The sequence below is a fragment of the Streptopelia decaocto genome (assembly GCF_964273445.1).
Source record: "Streptopelia decaocto genome assembly, chromosome: 1".
Classification (NCBI taxonomy): domain Eukaryota; kingdom Metazoa; phylum Chordata; class Aves; order Columbiformes; family Columbidae; genus Streptopelia; species Streptopelia decaocto.
The window spans coordinates 180,997,974-181,014,360 of NC_138663.1; the positions used below are offsets into that span (position 1 = coordinate 180,997,974).

At 39.8% G+C, this 16,387-nt stretch overlaps 1 protein-coding gene across 2 annotated transcripts in view; it reads left to right on the top strand.

Moving 5' to 3' along the window:
- The first annotated feature begins 213 nt into the window (after positions 1-213).
- Positions 214-16,387, top strand: part of COG3 (component of oligomeric golgi complex 3) — a 32,041-nt gene continuing 15,867 nt past the window's right edge. For both annotated transcript variants that reach the window (XR_014186686.1, XM_082076316.1), the window contains exons 1-14: positions 214-485; positions 2,652-2,798; positions 3,342-3,403; positions 5,207-5,372; positions 6,137-6,211; positions 6,330-6,422; positions 6,731-6,856; positions 8,717-8,797; positions 9,006-9,049; positions 9,254-9,380; positions 9,868-9,959; positions 12,303-12,442; positions 13,733-13,893; positions 16,276-16,381. Coding sequence is in view for 1 of the 2 variants with exons in the window: in XM_082076316.1 (XP_081932442.1) it covers positions 324-485; positions 2,652-2,798; positions 3,342-3,403; positions 5,207-5,372; positions 6,137-6,211; positions 6,330-6,422; positions 6,731-6,856; positions 8,717-8,797; positions 9,006-9,049; positions 9,254-9,380; positions 9,868-9,959; positions 12,303-12,442; positions 13,733-13,893; positions 16,276-16,381 (1,582 nt within the window). In the remaining variant the exon portion in view is untranslated. The remainder of the gene's footprint in view (positions 486-2,651; positions 2,799-3,341; positions 3,404-5,206; positions 5,373-6,136; positions 6,212-6,329; positions 6,423-6,730; positions 6,857-8,716; positions 8,798-9,005; positions 9,050-9,253; positions 9,381-9,867; positions 9,960-12,302; positions 12,443-13,732; positions 13,894-16,275; positions 16,382-16,387) is intronic.

Here is a 16,387-nt window from a genome sequence, read left to right on the forward strand (position 1 = left end):
AGGCTGCCCGGCGGCGTCCCCGGGCGCGGAGCGGGGAGGCGGCGGGGCCGGCTCTGTCCGGGGCATCCGCACAGTGGCCATGCCGCAGCCGCCTGCGCTCCTCCCCGCCGCATGGGGGCGCTATCCCAACCAGCCCCTGCTCTCCCCGCTTCCGCTCCTCGCTGACGCACTTCTCCTCCCCACCAATGACGCTGCTGCCACGCGACGCGGGGCGGCTCGCGCTGTGCCTCCCCCGGAAGCGCCGCCGTGCTCTCCAGCGTTCCGTTCCGCCCCGCTCCCCCCGGCCCGGCCCGGCCCGCCCGCCCGCCCGCCGCTGCCCCAGCATGGCGGAGCCGCCGCCCGCCGAGCCGGCGGGCAGGGAGCTGCGGGACCGCCTCAGCCTGTGGGACCGCCGCCCGCAGCCCGCCGCGCCGCTCAGCGACCGCCAGACCGACTCCGTGCTGGAGCTGAAAGCGGCGGCCGAGAACCTGCCGGTGCCGCCCGAGGTGAGGCGGCGGCGCTGCCCGGGCCGCAGGGAGGGCGGGCGGGCGAGAGAGAGGCGCCGCGGTGCCACGTCGCCGGGGGTGGCGGCCCGGCCCGGCCCGGCCGGCTGTGGCCTGCGGGGCCGCCGCCCTCCCGGTGCTCACAGGGTTTGCGCTCCAGAGGGGGCTCGGCCGGCTGCGCTCACAGCCGCCTGCCCAGCCCGGCGCCCCGTTTCGCCTCCTCCGGGAGGCCTCGCTTGTCCCCCAGCCTTCCCGAGGGGGCTCAGGCCGTGGTACCGCCCGTCCCGGCTGGCGGGGGTTTGTGGGCAGCCGAGGCTGCTGCACTCTTAAAATCTGCTGGGCTTTCACCGCCTGTCCCTGCTACTTCTCTCAGTTCGTCGGAGTTTGTTCTATTAAGATTGAGAGTTGTAGTCGTGGAGCTACACGGTTTAGGTCCTCTTAATTCGATCCTGGTCAGCTCATAGCTGCTGGCACCAATGTTATTTCCTGGTACAACTCATAGATCATTCAACGAGGTGTATGAAGCCAGAAATAGTGGTAAAAAGCTTAAGAAATTGTCATTACCATGGAAGATGTGGTCTCCCATCCAGTTATAAGATATCAAACTCTTGACAAGATGATTATTTATGAATGCTTCCTTGTCTGCAAAAGGAAGGGGAACAAAAAGTTTGCATTCCATAACTGTGCTTTTCATGAGAGGTTTTGTATTTGAACAGAATGGTAGCGTGAGATATAGTGTCCTTCCTCTCAGCAAACATCTGAAAGGTCAAAATAACAAAGGGGAGGGGATGAAGCAACTCCTTTCTGAAATGCACCTGTTGCATTTCATGCTTCCTGGTTTCTTTTTTTGTGTGTGTGTAAGCTGTATGCCACTGTATTAAAGTAAATACTGGCAGGCATCCAAAATTATTGTAGAAGGAAGTGCTGCTATCAGAGGATCTTCCCATGGATCTAAACCAGCTTTGCAACAAGGCAGGTACCGTATTTGCCAGTCAGGACAATGGGGTTGCCGAGACATTGAGGACTTCAGCTGGTCATGGCTCCTGCTGCCGTGGATTGGGACGATGACGTCTCAGCTCTTCTGAAAAAGGAGGCTCTGATCGACTCATCTTTTCCTCAGTAGTCATGAGAGGAAACCCTGATTCCCCAGCAAGGGCCCTGCCTGTTTTGGAAAGATATGTGGAAGTTGGAACAAAAAAGGTCAATCTGTGCTTTCTCAGATATCTGAGAGAACAGATACCAACAGTTCATTCTTTGCCAGACTAATATTACAAGGCAATGAATATTGTACTGAGTGAGTAATTTTCTAGAGGGACACCAGTTTATTTTTAAGTAGTATTTTCTGTTTTTATGGTACTGATATTCTTATCAATAGAAAATATACTGTGCTTATCAAGTGAATTTAAAAGGGTATTATGGTAATGAAGAGTATATAGTAATATTTGGTTTCTTGAATTAATTTTTGTATAAGCTAATTAATATTCTCCAGTCATACTTGAATACAACTTCTCTCAAGTTACTTTTTTCTGTATTTTTGTTGCTTAAAAAAAATGTGGCCAGTAATTCCCATCCTTTTCTTCTAAAAAAGCCTTCCTTTTTAGTTTGACTTCTTCATTGAAAAGCATTCGAGAGAGTATGAAACACTATTTCCTGAATAAATTCTGGCAGTGTTAAGGCTTGAGTTTTCTCTAAATATCTGGCAAAAAAATCTGACAATTTCTGTGCAGTGGTGCTGCCATGTAGTGTAGACAGTACTGGTATTTATTTCTGCTTCTGCATTTGTTCTGAATTCTTATGTTCTCAGATAACTTTTCTAGTGCATTTCTCTGAGTACAGAACCAATTAAATTGGAAATTAAATTATAGCTCATCAGTATGTCAGGTACATGTACATTCAGTTTCCATTCTTACACAAATGTGTACTTATATAAAAAGTTGTATAATATTTTCTGATTCTAATAAAAAATAGGTGTTCCTTAATATATAGATGCGGTAGTTGTTGGTGTGTTATCATATTGATGGATAAAATGTCCATTGTATTTGTGTCTTCAAAAGTAGACGCCTGTAATTTTCTCAGGTTGATGCTTTGGATTGTGTTATTGTAGTTCACTTGAATATACTAATTGTTACTAAGTTGTCTAACTAAAGTTTTGTGGGTTTTTTTGAGCAGCTGCCAATTGAAGATCTGTGCAGCCTAACATCCCAGTCACTAAGTGTTATGCTGACAGCTGCGGTGCCAGAATCCACAGAGGATGTCCTCCTGAAAGGATTTGCCACCCTGGGGATGGAGGATGAAAGAATTGAAACAGCCCAGCAGGTAAGTGGCGCTGAGTAAACTCCAAGTTGCAGTAATATTCTTCAGAGAATTCTGTGAGTTTCTGTGTCTTTTGCCTGGCTTTTGGTGAGTGCGTTAAAATTTTTGGGGCATTTTCCAGATGCGTGAAGAAACTTGGGGGAAAAAAAAATCATTGAAGTCTTAGCTCTTAAGTGACGGATCCTTTTCTCATTTCGGGTGGAGTCTTATGTGAGAGTAAGGCACCCCTTCAGTAAGGTGGCGTTGCTTATAATATAGAAGAATGTCATGCCTCCTCTCCTCCTTTTTAATGTGACAGCCTTGTTCTTGTGCAAATAAAAACAGATGAAATTCAGTCTTTCCCATTTTAATTTAGTGGAGGAATGGAATATTTCACTTGGAAGGCACCTACAATGAGCAGCTATAGTTTGTTTCCTCGATTAATAATTTAGTTCTGAAACATCTCTTTTTAATAAAAGCTCATCTTAATTTCATAACCTGATTTCTTTTTTTTTCTATTGATTGCATGTGATATCTGTGTTTTTCACACTATAAAATCTCTTGTAGTTCTTCTCCTGGTTTGCTCAGGTACAAACACAGATGGATCAAGATGAAGGTGCCAAGTACAGGTACGTGTTCTCCCTTGGTTCCTTTCACTGTAAGCATGCTAAACCTTGAAGGACTTCATCTTGTCCCTGTAATGTTATTGTGCATTTGGATTCAGCTGTTGGGGAATGGGAGGATGTGTCAGAACAGCTGCAGCTTTCTGGGGCAGTGTGCCCCTCTCCCATCCCAAAGGCTATTGCATGTGTCGCAGGGCAGTTAAAAGGGACACAGATTTCATTCTGAACTGCACAGTATAGTAAGAAAGATTGAATTAATTTTTGGCTTATAGACAGGGGTGTAGACAAAGGCAGTCTGAGAGTTTTTATATGCCTTTTCAACTGCTGCTGCTATTGAAATGGCATCCTCTGAGGGTGAGACTGTGCAAGCAGGTGTGGCTGCTGGTCATTTCTGCTGTCACCATTTGGCTCACCAGCGACTGCAGCTGTGACTTTGTATCCGCATTCCCTGCATTTGGGACACTTTGCTCAGCTCCAGTTTTGAGACTTGGCATTCTCATCTATTTTTGTCTGACTTCTCCATCATGTCCAGGAGAACCCCTTCCCACTGCCTTTCCCAGTTACCCCTCAAGAGTCTGAAGTACGGCTGAGTGGCTTAGCCAAATCTGCTGATGGCTTTTATGGAAACTGGCTGTGTCTTGAGGCTTTACAAACTTGCCCTTGGCCACAGAGAGATGCTGCTGTATTCCCCTCTACTGTTTTTCTCTGCTTTTCTTTGGTCTGCCTCTTCCCCTCTTGCTCTCACATTTGTGGATGTGACAATTCTTAAAAGGAGAGATTTAGGCATATACTAAGACCATGCTCCGATCATTAAGAACCTAAGGAGAGCAGCATCTTGGCACTTTGTCAGCTGACATGTTCATAATAGCGCACACAGGTACTTAAGTGTGCCATGGATGCAGGGTGGTTTGTAGGGTGGCCAATGTGGAATTGATTGCAGGAGGCCAGAGGAGAAGGAGGAAAACGAGTAAGTTCTTTGCCTGTTGTACACAACTGCAGAGAATTATGATTTTACTTGCTGCTTTTTATGTGGTAAAGCAGAGCTCAGAAGTTTTAGCTGACATCCAAGAGTAATTGATTTTAAGTGATGTTTTAGTCAAGCTGAATGCTTGACATATGTTTAGTGATCATTTTTGAGCCTTAGAGAAACTGAATCTGTTGCATTTAAGCCTCTTAAAATACTCACAGTAAGTTTTGAATCCTCTGGATAATTTCAACTATTTTAAGAGAGTAAAAGTAATTTCTAAATGAAAGCTGAAAATTGTATGGAAGTGACCCAAATTAGCACCTCTGTTGGAATAAAGGCAGGTAGAATTTGGCTGCTAGCAGTAGCCTGCAGTAGTTGCCATGTTTGTGTTGTGCATTTAGACAGTATTAGCGTGCTCTAGACCATGGGTGTCAAACTCGTTTTCACCGCTGGCCACGTCAGCCTCACAGTTGCCTTCAAAGGGCCGAATGTAATTTTAGGACTGTATAAATGTTGGAGTAGTTAGGAGTTAGTAGTTAGGAGTAGCCCCTGGTGAAAATGAGTTTGACACCCCAGCTCTGTGGTGCATGCTGCTGCTTTTTGGGTAGGCTTGCGATGAGGAATGTCAGGGAAGTGGAGTTACTGCAGTCACCATTCCAAACCCTTTAGCTGTTATTTCTGCGGGTCACGAAACATCTGTTTATCGTGCACTCCTACTTGGTGCGAGTGGTCTTTTATTCCTGGAGAGGGAAAGGTGGTGGCAGTGTCCATGCAGGTAGCCGAATTTGCAAATATGGAAAGTGAAATTTTACTTCTGTTATCTGTTGATTCTCTTTTTCTAGACAGATGAGGGATTACTTGTCTGGGTTTCAGGAGCAATGTGATGCTATCTTGAATGATGTGAATAGTGCCCTTCAACACCTGGAGTCACTGCAAAACCAGTATCTTTTTGTGTCCACGAAGACAGGAACGCTGCATGAGGCCTGTGAACAACTTTTGAAAGAGCAGGTAATCTTTAATAGGAGGATTACTGGAAATTCCTAAGGTACCATAAATGAAAGTTTATTTTTGTTAGGCTGGTAAAACCTGTGAGCTGTGGTGATGATCCCACCATTTACTTTGGGACCTCATTTTTGGTGTGTTCACTTGCAGTTAGGGTGTCAGGCTCTGCACAGTAAAATGTTTATTTTGTGTTGATGTGCACTTTCATCAGGATAGCTAGCTGAGCGGATCTTTTGAACGCTTGCCTGACAAGTGCAACCTGTATTGAAATTAATAAGTTATATCACTTATGGAAGTATTTTGAGCTGGTTATTGTAAAAAGAAAGATTTTTTGTTTTTTTTTAAGTTATGAGATTATTTCCCAGATACTTTCTTTCTCCTCATGAGCTGTTCCAACAGTGGTATAATGAACATGACTTTTTAGGATGACTGTATAAGGGAGAACTGTTAAAGGCTTCAACCCCCAAATACAGTATTTCTACAGTTCTCTGTAATACTGATGGCAGCACTGCTATTTGTGTGCAATAGTATCTGTGGAATGCTGACAAATCTGTAGAATATATGTTTCTAAGTAGACTGTTGAGAGTAATGTGTCTTTTGCACATTTGTTGTACTTAGTTGCAAGTTATCTAGAGCTAGTTAACACTGGTGTGTGCTGAGAGCTGAAAGGGAGGCTGAATGATTTTGTGTGTGTGTATGTGTGTATAAAAATATATATTTAAACTACTTGCTAGGTTGCTGATTTTCTTTTATTTATTGATTTTTAACAGTCAGAACTTGTTGACCTGGCTGAAAACATCCAGCAGAAACTTTCTTATTTTAACGAGCTGGAAAACATCAATACAGTAAGTATTATTTCAAGAATAGTCTTAGAAAATGGAAGTGTACTGATCTTTTGAACTCTGTTGCCAATGCTAAGTTACTCAGGTTCCTTACAATGATGCTTTGTCTTGTTTTCCAAAGAAATTGAATTCCCCAACACTATCTGTGAACAGTGAAGGATTCATTCCCATGCTGGCTAAGCTTGATGATTGTATTGCATATATTTCATCTCATGTAAGTAATTCTGTGTTGTTTTTAGTGAAATCTTTATAGTTTCAAAACTATGTATTCATACTGGTTTTGTGGTGTGTTTTTTTTTCTATGAAATGTTCTCTGCCAAATACAGTAAGAAAGCAAAGATGAGAGTTTATAAACTTAAGAAACTCTCACTGAATATACTTAATATTCTGCTTAATTTTTATAGAATGCTTTTAGTTTGTACTAACTAGCATTTCTAGCTAGTAAAAGAGTATTTTAAGTTTTGATAAATTTTCAACTCTCTTATTGTCCATATTTAAAATGGATTTTTTTATTTCTTTCAGCCAAATTTTAAAGACTATCCTGTATATTTGATTAAGTTTAAACAATGCCTTTCCAAAGCTATGCACCTTATCAAGACATACACTGTGAATACACTACAGAACCTCACAAGCCAGTTAATGAAAAGGGTAAGGTGAATCAGTGGTAACTTGAGCTGTACTGAAATGTCTGTTATAACAGTATGCAGTTTTCTTCTCTTTTTTGAAGGTGGGAGGTGTCAGGAGTTTTGTGTGAAAATAGGTCAGTCCTGTACTGTGGTGTTTGTGTAGATTGTCCAAGTTTCAATTGAATCTGACAGAGTAGGGAATACTTGAAGAATGAATACGGGAGCTTTGTGTCGTAGGGAGAAAACTGTTAAAGCACAACAACTCTGAGTTCATGATGTGACTCTTTCAGTATTATATTCTAGGGAGTAGTTTTGAGTGTTCTTGCTCATCTAAATATTTCTTTTTGATAAATCTGCACTGCTTGGTGTAGCTGCAGAGAATAACTGTGGCAGGTTCCTACTGGTTTTGGCAGTATCTATTGGTTAGTTTCAAAGTGTTGTCAGCGACGTTTGAGAGTCACAGGGAAGAGTTAGGTCTTCTACTCCTTCTCACTCTGGTGGGATTTAGGTATAAAGGTGAGTAGGGAGTTTTTCTGATCTCATTAAAATGTTAATAATCTTGTGCTGCAATATTTGGGCAGAGGAGAGGGGAATGTCTCTTTCTACCCATTTTCTTTCTCCAGTTAATTGTTGTATGCCTTGTGTTCAGTCTGCTTACAGTCACACTTGGTGTCATGAGAGATAACCAGTGAAATTGTCAGTTCTCAATTCTAGCATCTTTCAGATATAAAGAAATCTTGGTTAAGGATCATTGAACATTTTTTGTATTTGGTACAATAGTACTTTTTATTTTGAAAAAGTATTGTATCTTGGTTTGATGTCAATGGACTGCCATGACCGAGCTGAATTCAGACAGAATTGACCATCTCTGATGATAAACATGTCTACAGAAAGAAGTGAAACCTCATTTCTGGACTTGAATTGCAGCTTAGCAGTTTTAAGTCAGGTAGGGGACCTCTTTTCGGAGTCAGCTGGCGTCCTTCTTTCCAGCTACATGGGGGGGTTTATGGATGTTTTGCATATTTTTCTGAAACATAAAATGTCTGCTTCTGCTAGAAGTGCAGTACTGGGCCAGTGGTCTTGTGATCGAGTGTTGAGATGTCCTATTGGAAGACAACAAGAGGTCTTGTCAGGACTGGAAAGGGGCTCATGAGATCTGGATGTTCTTTGTTACTCCTCATGTGTGAGTGAGTGGGGATTTTGATCTGTGTTTGTAGGATGACCAGGTTGCTCACCGGGATGAAAGTAGAAGGTGTGGAAGGTGGAAGAGTTTTCCCATCCCCACCATGTTTCAAGGGAGGGCCATCTGCTTCTCTCTGTCATCACTAGGGATAAGGGGCAGGAAGCCTGATGGCTAAATTGTGTCTCCACTCTGCTTTGTTAGTGCTATAATTTGTCTAAATTCAAGCTGTCTGCCTGGCTAAGCTGGGGAGCTGTGGGGGGGACCACCTCAAAACTTGACATTCCACTTGAAGTTTGAATGAGAGCTGAAACTTGGCTTCTCCACCCTGGGACTGGCAGGTAAAAGAGAAATTTTGTTCCATATTAGTAATACAGATTAAGGAGCAGCAATCAGTACTACTCTGGTGGATCCAGAGAAAATTGTTGTCTCTGCTGGAGAATGCCGCGGTTATTGAAAATGTTACTGTAGAGAATGTTGGTTGAAACTTTTCTTTTGGGTTTCATTCTTCTGTCTGGCTTGTATCCAAGATCTGAAACAAGTGTGCCTTTCTGGATGGAAAGTGGCAAAGAGCTGTTCCACTGGCAGTGTAAACATACAGAATCAATGCCCAATTTTAGAGCCTAATTATCTCAGCCATTTAATACTAGAAGCCAAATATAGTATTTTCCTTTGTACCTAATTACTCTTCTCTTCTTTCAGGATCCTTCAGCTGTGCCAAATTCTGACAACGCCTTCACACTTTTTTATGTAAAATTCAGAGCAGCTGCTCCCAAAGTCAGAGTAAGTAGACTGATAACTAACTGTTAAAAAGGAAGCTATAAAATGGGGTTTGAATTTATTAGTAGTGTGAGTGCAAGGGTTGCATTTTGTGCGAGTGTGAATGTCCAAAGATTGCACATTGTGTCCATGGAAAAATACTGCAAACTGTTTTCCAGTTATCAGAAAAAAAATCACTTCTGATAATACTTTTTTTCTTTTTATTTGGTAGACTCTTATTGAACAAGTAGAGCAAAGATCTGAAAAAATGCCAGAGTGAGTACTTCTGCATAATTTATTTTCAACAATTTAAGGTTTTGATAAACTTTACTTTTGTTTAGATACTGTTTAACACATTAGTCATTTAAAATGTTTTAAAAATTGAAATTATGTATACTTGAAGAGGGTATTAGAATGAATTTTATGCTTACAAGAAAATGAGCTTCAGGGGGCATTTACTGTTTTTAATTTCTTGGCTAGGTATCAACAAGTTCTCAACGAAATCCATCAATGTTACCTCGACCAGAGGGAGCTTTTGCTTGGTCCAAGTATCGCTAGCACTGTTACAGAATTAACCAGTCAGAACAACAGGGATCATTGTGCTTTGGTATGTAACGGAGTCATGTGTTGTGGGGTTTTTGTTATATTTTGATCCTTCTTTCCCCAAGTAAAATGTGCTTATTTAATTCAGTTGTTTACATGCAGAGCTGTCACTTTTGTTTGTGGTTTTGAATCATTAAGATTTTACTAATATTTTTAAGTAATGCATATTTTGTGGAAAATTATTCTGTACAAACACTGGGTATTTGCAAAAGCATAAAACGTGGTTACTTAAATTTCACCAGAAACAAAAAGGGACGGAAGTTGCACAATGAGCTTTTATTTGCTAGTAATGTCTTTTCAGTCCTTAGTTTTATAGTTGATCTCAATAATAGTGAATTGCACAAAGCTTCAATTTAATTACAGCTATAGTAGTAATGATAACAGCAACAACAATAATAATAATACAGTATATGATATAATGATATCTGTAATACCTCCTGTGGTACTGATGCAAGGGAAATAATCTAGTGTTTGTATTTCTGTGAATACAGGTACGAAGTGGCTGTGCCTTCATGGTCCATGTATGCCAGGATGAACACCAGCTTTACAATGAGTTCTTCACAAAACCAACACCAAAACTGGAGTAGGTGGTACATGCTAGTTTTGCTTTACTGCACGTTGTATTTTCCATACTGTGATATAGCAGACATTGTTACATGGCAAATAATATTGAAGTGGTTGGTAAGAACCAGCAAGAAAAAAACCCTTAATCACTTTGTGCCTCAGAGTTGGTTGTTTTGTTTTCTTCAAGCAAAGCTGATAGCTTACAGTCTCCATGAATAATCTGAGTAATAAGTGCTCTGTACATGGTCTGAAAGAGATAAAGACACAGAGTTGCTTTGGCAGTAGCTGTAGAGGTTTACACTGCTACAGCTCTCGGCTGTTTTTGTACTGCCTCTACGCCAACAGTTTGCACAGTCAGTTGTAGAAGTGCTTTTCATTTACTTAAGTGTAAAATTAAGCTGATATACTCCAACCATTTTTCATCATGGATTTAGTGAGCTGCCCCATGTGCGAGTATGTGGGCTGAATGGAAGGCGGTGACAGTGACCATATCTAGAAGAGGGACAGGTTGTTGTCTTCACATGGTAATTGCATTTTAAAGTATTGTGAGTTTTTTACAACAGACCTGCAATATTAGAGCAGTTGAGTAGATTATTCTCCAAGTTGCTGGTATAATGATATTTAATTTTGAAATTTGGGCAGGTCATGTTACCTTGCTATGAAGTTCATAAATAAAGTGTATTCCAATAAATATAACTGAGATGCTAGTTTTCAGTGTTGTATTGTCTTAAAATCAAGTGCAGCTTGAGTTGAGTAAGTGTAACCTAGTAAAAATACTGCCCACTACCCTCCTGTCCTCTAAAGCTGAAGGGAAATAAGCACATAAAGCCTTGCTAGAAATAAGCCATAGTGCCAGAATAGTAGCAGTCTTCCACTTCTCTCAGAAATTGAGGTCTCATGTGGGACATGCTCAGGATTTGAGGTGACCTAGCTAAATTGGTTTAAGAACCAATTTAGCTATCTTAGTGCAAATCCTGAAGTAAACATCCTGATGGAAATCAATGTAAAATGTTGTTCAGACAGAAATATTGTCACTATTGCTCTTTACACCAAGAATGAGAATAGACTTCTGATTATTTTTGAATCTTGATGGAAACTAGTTACCTCCTTTTTTAAGAACTTGTTCCCATTTTTTGCCTACATCTAAATAAAATATTTTGAGGAAACCGTTTCAGATAGTAACTACTTTATTAGGTACATAATGAAATAGCCTCATTTTTTTCTGAAGTGCTGGGGTGCCCTGAGGATATGAGGTAGGTGTCTATGTACAGATAAGAGTTTACCACAAATCTAGCAACGAGTAGAAATCTGAGGCTGAGTGTTGTATTTAATAGTAAGGCTGTTGAAACTTTTTCCTTTGTTTCTGCTTCTGACATTGAGAGTTACTGTTTTATCAAGTTGTTGCACAGTTGTAGAGTACAACAGAAGAGAGACATTGAAAATGTTTTTGTGAGCTTTTTTTGTCCATACTCTTAAAGGAGCTGAAGTGCTCTTGTCAGCCATTCTTCTTGAATTAGAAAAAAAATACACAGTGCAAGAAACTCAACAATCCTACCACACTGTAAATACTTAAATATTTTTAGTGTTTATTTTTCCAAGTCTGACTGGGGAATTACTTTATTTTTCTGCTGCTGGCACAGCGTTAGTATCTAATCTGTGGTTAGTGAAGGGGGCATTAAGAATGGCAAAAATGTCTGGCATTAATGCTACTGGTGTCTTAACCAAGATATGCATCACTTTGAACAGGATGGAAAAAATAAATCAAAGGAGCATTTCTGATTTTGCGTATTGCATTGATATTTTAACTTCAGTTAGATGGGAAGGTGTGCCCTGCAACATTGGAAGTTGTTACAGAAAAGGTTGCCAAGCTTCTCCTCCTGTGTGCCTCTTTGTGTACTCCTGGTTCTAATTAACTATTGAGTATTTGGAATCAGATGAGTCTTTTCCCAAGGGGAAATTGAGGGTGTGATTCTGAGCTCAGCAGGAGCATTTCTTTACACAGAAGCCAGGTAAATGAGTTTGCAGTACTTTCCCTTTGTGACAGGCTGAGTTGTTGGCTGCTTTTTTTTGTTGTTGTTGTTTGATTGGTTGGGTTTTTTTGTACTTAAAAAAATTTAATTCAAAACTGTACCACCATTCAAGCAGTTGGTATCCTACTTCTCTTAAAAGACTCTGTTGGAAATTAGGGGTTCATGTTTTAAACAGTTGTTTCTCAAGTCTTCTGTGATGCCATGTTGCATTATTTTCTCATTCTGTTTCTAAAAATCTTTGCCGTAAAATAATCTGTGTTTGTGATGAAAGTGTATTTTGGCATTTCAGGATCCTGAAAGTGTTTTGCTTTGCTTTATTTTTTTCTTCATAGTGAACTCTTGGAGAAGCTGTGTCTTTCATTGTATGATGTCCTGAGGCCAATGATCATCCATGTCATTCACTTAGAGACCCTTTCTGAACTCTGCGGGATTCTCAAAAATGAGATGCTTGAAGATCACGTACAGAACAATGGTAACTCGTGGATGGAATGTGATAGTTTTTAACTGTCTTCTTAACTGGTAAAGTTATTAAATTGCGTAGACAAAATTCCTAGTGTTTTTTTTTTTTTTCTTCTAATGGGTCTTAAACATGTCAAAGATGAGGTAAAGTTATTTTAAATAAATAATATTTTTTCACTTATAATAGAAAGGTCTGTATTTATGGGTCTGTGTATATCTTCATTTAAATTAATATACTGATGTTATATAGTCCTTTTTTCTCTAGAATGTACAAATGCAAGCAGGCATCCACACAGTGTGTATGCATGCGCTAGAATTGATTTAAATGAACTTTTAGAATGATTGAATTGCTTCATTTGGCACTCCTAGTGCATCATCCATGTACAGCTTTCTGCGTACATGATGATAAAACAAAGGAATGCAAACATCATTTTTTTCGTTCTCCTCGATATAGTGTTTCCCAGACTAGAAATTATAATTTCAGTAGAGGAGTTATGTAGCTGGTAGAGATTTTTGAGTTTTGGAATTGTTCAGAGCTCATCGTGTCATAGTAGTGAGCTGTCCCTCAGGAAGAAAATGCGGTATCTCACTTCTTTAGTATGACCAATGTGTAATGGAATAATTTCATAGTCTTAACTTTGCACCATGTGATAAACAGAAGTCATACTAGGTAGCTGGTGTATAACACAGCATAATTCTTTGCCTCTGAAACTGGGCCAACATCATGAAGTATTACTCATTTTCCTGGAAGTAGAATTCTGACACTGTTGGAAATGAGGAAAAAAAAATGGTGACAACATTTTTTGGCTAATCTTAAGTGACTTTCTAATACTGAAACTCAGGCTGATACAAGAGTTCTTAAGTTGGATGTGAACTGCTCTGGATCATCTCTTGTGGTAGGCAGGTAGATGAGTGAGCTTGTCAGATCCTGACAGTTTTACTGCGGGCATTGGCTGTGATAGAACCAAAGCACATTGGTTTGGTGTCCAGGCAGAAACGCCACTCGACCTATCCAGGTCTCAAATGATCAGAGTGCTTAATTCTAATGTAGCGTTTGATGTTAGCGGTGTAAGATCTCATTTTCACAATCTAATGAGAATTTAGGGAGCTGAAGTAACTGCAATACACAGTTCAGTAATTCTTTGTTTGTCACAAATTTGCCTGCCCCTGTTCCAAAATGTGGTTTGACTTCATCTGCAGCAAGCCAGTTTTATGGTGGTTCTATATGTGATCCTTCAAACTTTTGTGCTATAAGCTTGTTTTATAATTAAATCTGTGCTTTTTTTTTAAAAATCTTTGTCAGCTGAACAACTGGGCGCATTTGCAGCTGGTGTCAAGCAGATGTTAGAAGATGTACAAGAACGTCTTGTCTATAGGACGCATATTTACATTCAGACTGATATCACAGGCTACAAGCCTGCTCCGGGTGATCTTGCGTATCCTGACAAGTTGGAAATGATGGAGGTATAGTGTCAGCTTTTTTATTGTCCTTGATTGCTTTTCTTTTTAAATGCAGCTTATACGATTGTGCAGTATAGTGCTTGGCAGATGGGGTTTTCCAGTTCTTAGGTGCATTTAGTGTGACTGGCGCTATCAAATTGGTATCTGCTGATCAAATTATGACCCTAAACTAGATGTCAGAGAACACTTTATGTCAAACTTCGTAAAACTGGCAATAGTTGTCACAGTTAAAAGTTTTCTCAACTTGAAGCTTCTAAATTTTCTCTCCTAACAATAGATTTTTATTTACTTTCATAAGTAGTAGGTATTACCTAGTGTATTTTCTAGTTGAGCTGGAGTTGAAGAGAAGCTTTAGCCAGGCACACTTAGCTGCAAGTTTGTTTTCAGAATTACCCATCAACTAGTGTTTGGTACCCATATGTGTGCCATGCTCAGACAGTGTGAGGGGAGTCTTGCTTGTACTTTAGGATAATTTAATGTGTTGGCAATGTTTTCCAGTAGCCTTTTTCAAGTTCTTATCAGTATTAGCTGTTTTTGTAGTCATTCCAAGCCTTTTCAGTCAATGTTCCTGTTGAAAGGAATCAAACTAGTTCTACTTACTTTAAAGGTTAATACTATATTGATGAAAGATTTCAGAATGAAAATATTCACAGGAATAAAAAAATGCCCCGTTAAAGACTTTAAATTATTTTTTTCCTAGAGCAAACTGCATTTGATATGCAACTGAAAGGTGGCATTGCATGGAAGGGATTAAGCATAATAAAGACACCCCCCCCAAAATAACTGTTGCCATTCACTTTATGATGAGAGGCTGAAGCAGTCAAAGGATTGAATTGACTAAGAACTGAAATTCCAACATGGACTGGCAAGATCCAGATTTTATTGTTCTATTTTGCTTTCTGTCTATCTACTGGAATAGCTGGTGTTGCTTAGAAAATTGTAGGACTTATTTGCAGCCGACCAGTTGGTGGAGAAGCTGTTGTTTGACTTCAGAATTAGAGCATTTCTTATATAAAATGCAGATGCTTTATAGCTATATAAATATATACATATGTTGCTGTGGGCTGGAAGAAGTTAACATTGTATAACTGTACCTTATTGTGTTCAGTTCTTGCCTGTAAACAGACAAAACACTGAGGAGAAACTTCTTAGTACTGAACTCACATTGCTATAATCTTTTCTTTATACATGTCTAAAGTTTTTATTGTGTTACAGTTTATACTTTGGTGATTACAAGGGACATTCACAGGCGTTTAGGAAAGCATTTACAAATCCTGAAGCTAGTGACTTTGTAGAATACTTGTCCTTCATACTGAAAGTTTAAGGACTAATAAGTTTTTGAAGGAAAAGCAAAAATAGTAATTGAGAAGCTCACCACACAACGTGTAGCTAAATGGGATCCCTCCATTCAGAGCAACTAGTGATCAGAAGTTTTACCAGTATAACTGTTAGGAGTTTGAGGTTTTTTTTTTTTTGCTAAAATTGTGTGGATAGAACTGGATAAAAAATTGATTGTAAGAACTTTTTAATGTTAGCTATAACTTCTATAGGCAAGCAATGCAGATACTTAGTCTGTACAAGGCTTTTTTTTTTGACTATGGCCATTCAGTTAGGAAGAAGGAGAGAGTTTTACAGCTCATTCTAAATCAAGAAATTATGCTGCTCTTCATATGTCTTTGTAAGACTCTAGTTTTTGCCTGGTTTGGGATTCATTTTGCTACTCTATTGCTTTTAAAGCTCAAAACCTTGCTAGTTAGAGAGACATTCAGTCTGAGTAAATGAATTATTAAAATGTTAAAAGCACAGAACAGAAATATTTCTGGTGCTGTTCTGCTCAAATATTAATGCAGTTCTTTGCCCGTTCTTGCTGCCTCTTGTTGCTTTGAAGCTGACCGAGTAGTGAAAAAGGTTGAAATGTTGAGTAATGTTAGGGGAAAGCTTTTTGTTGAATGTCTGCAGGGAATAAACTAGAGAGGACTTTGGGGCCCTCTTCAAATATCATTTATAGGCATAAAACCACCACAAAAATTATCTGTATGAAATCCAAGTGAGTATTGAATTCGGTTCCCCTATTCTGAACTTATCTTTCTAGGTGGCTTCACTGGTTGTTGTTCAGAGATCAGTAAAAACAGGCAAAATGGAAAGAGTAGTGCTTTACACAGTTCTGGGTAACACTTGTGCATCATAATTTGATACTGAAATGTTTCTGCTACTGGTTTGGAAACATCTGTCTTTATTTCTTTTAATATCTTTGAAACACTGGACAACTGAGTGTAGCTGTGTCCTTTTGCAATGCTTTTCTCTATTGTAATCAAAACAATATAATGCTGCTCAGATTAAGGAAAACAAACAAACAAAAAATTTGTGGTATATCTTCCTCTGCAGCAAATTGCACAGAGTTTAAAAGAGGAACAGAAGAAGCTGCCGTCTGAAGCTTCATTTTCAGATGTCCGGCTAGAAGATCCTGAGTCCTGCAACTTAGTTAAATCTGGTATGA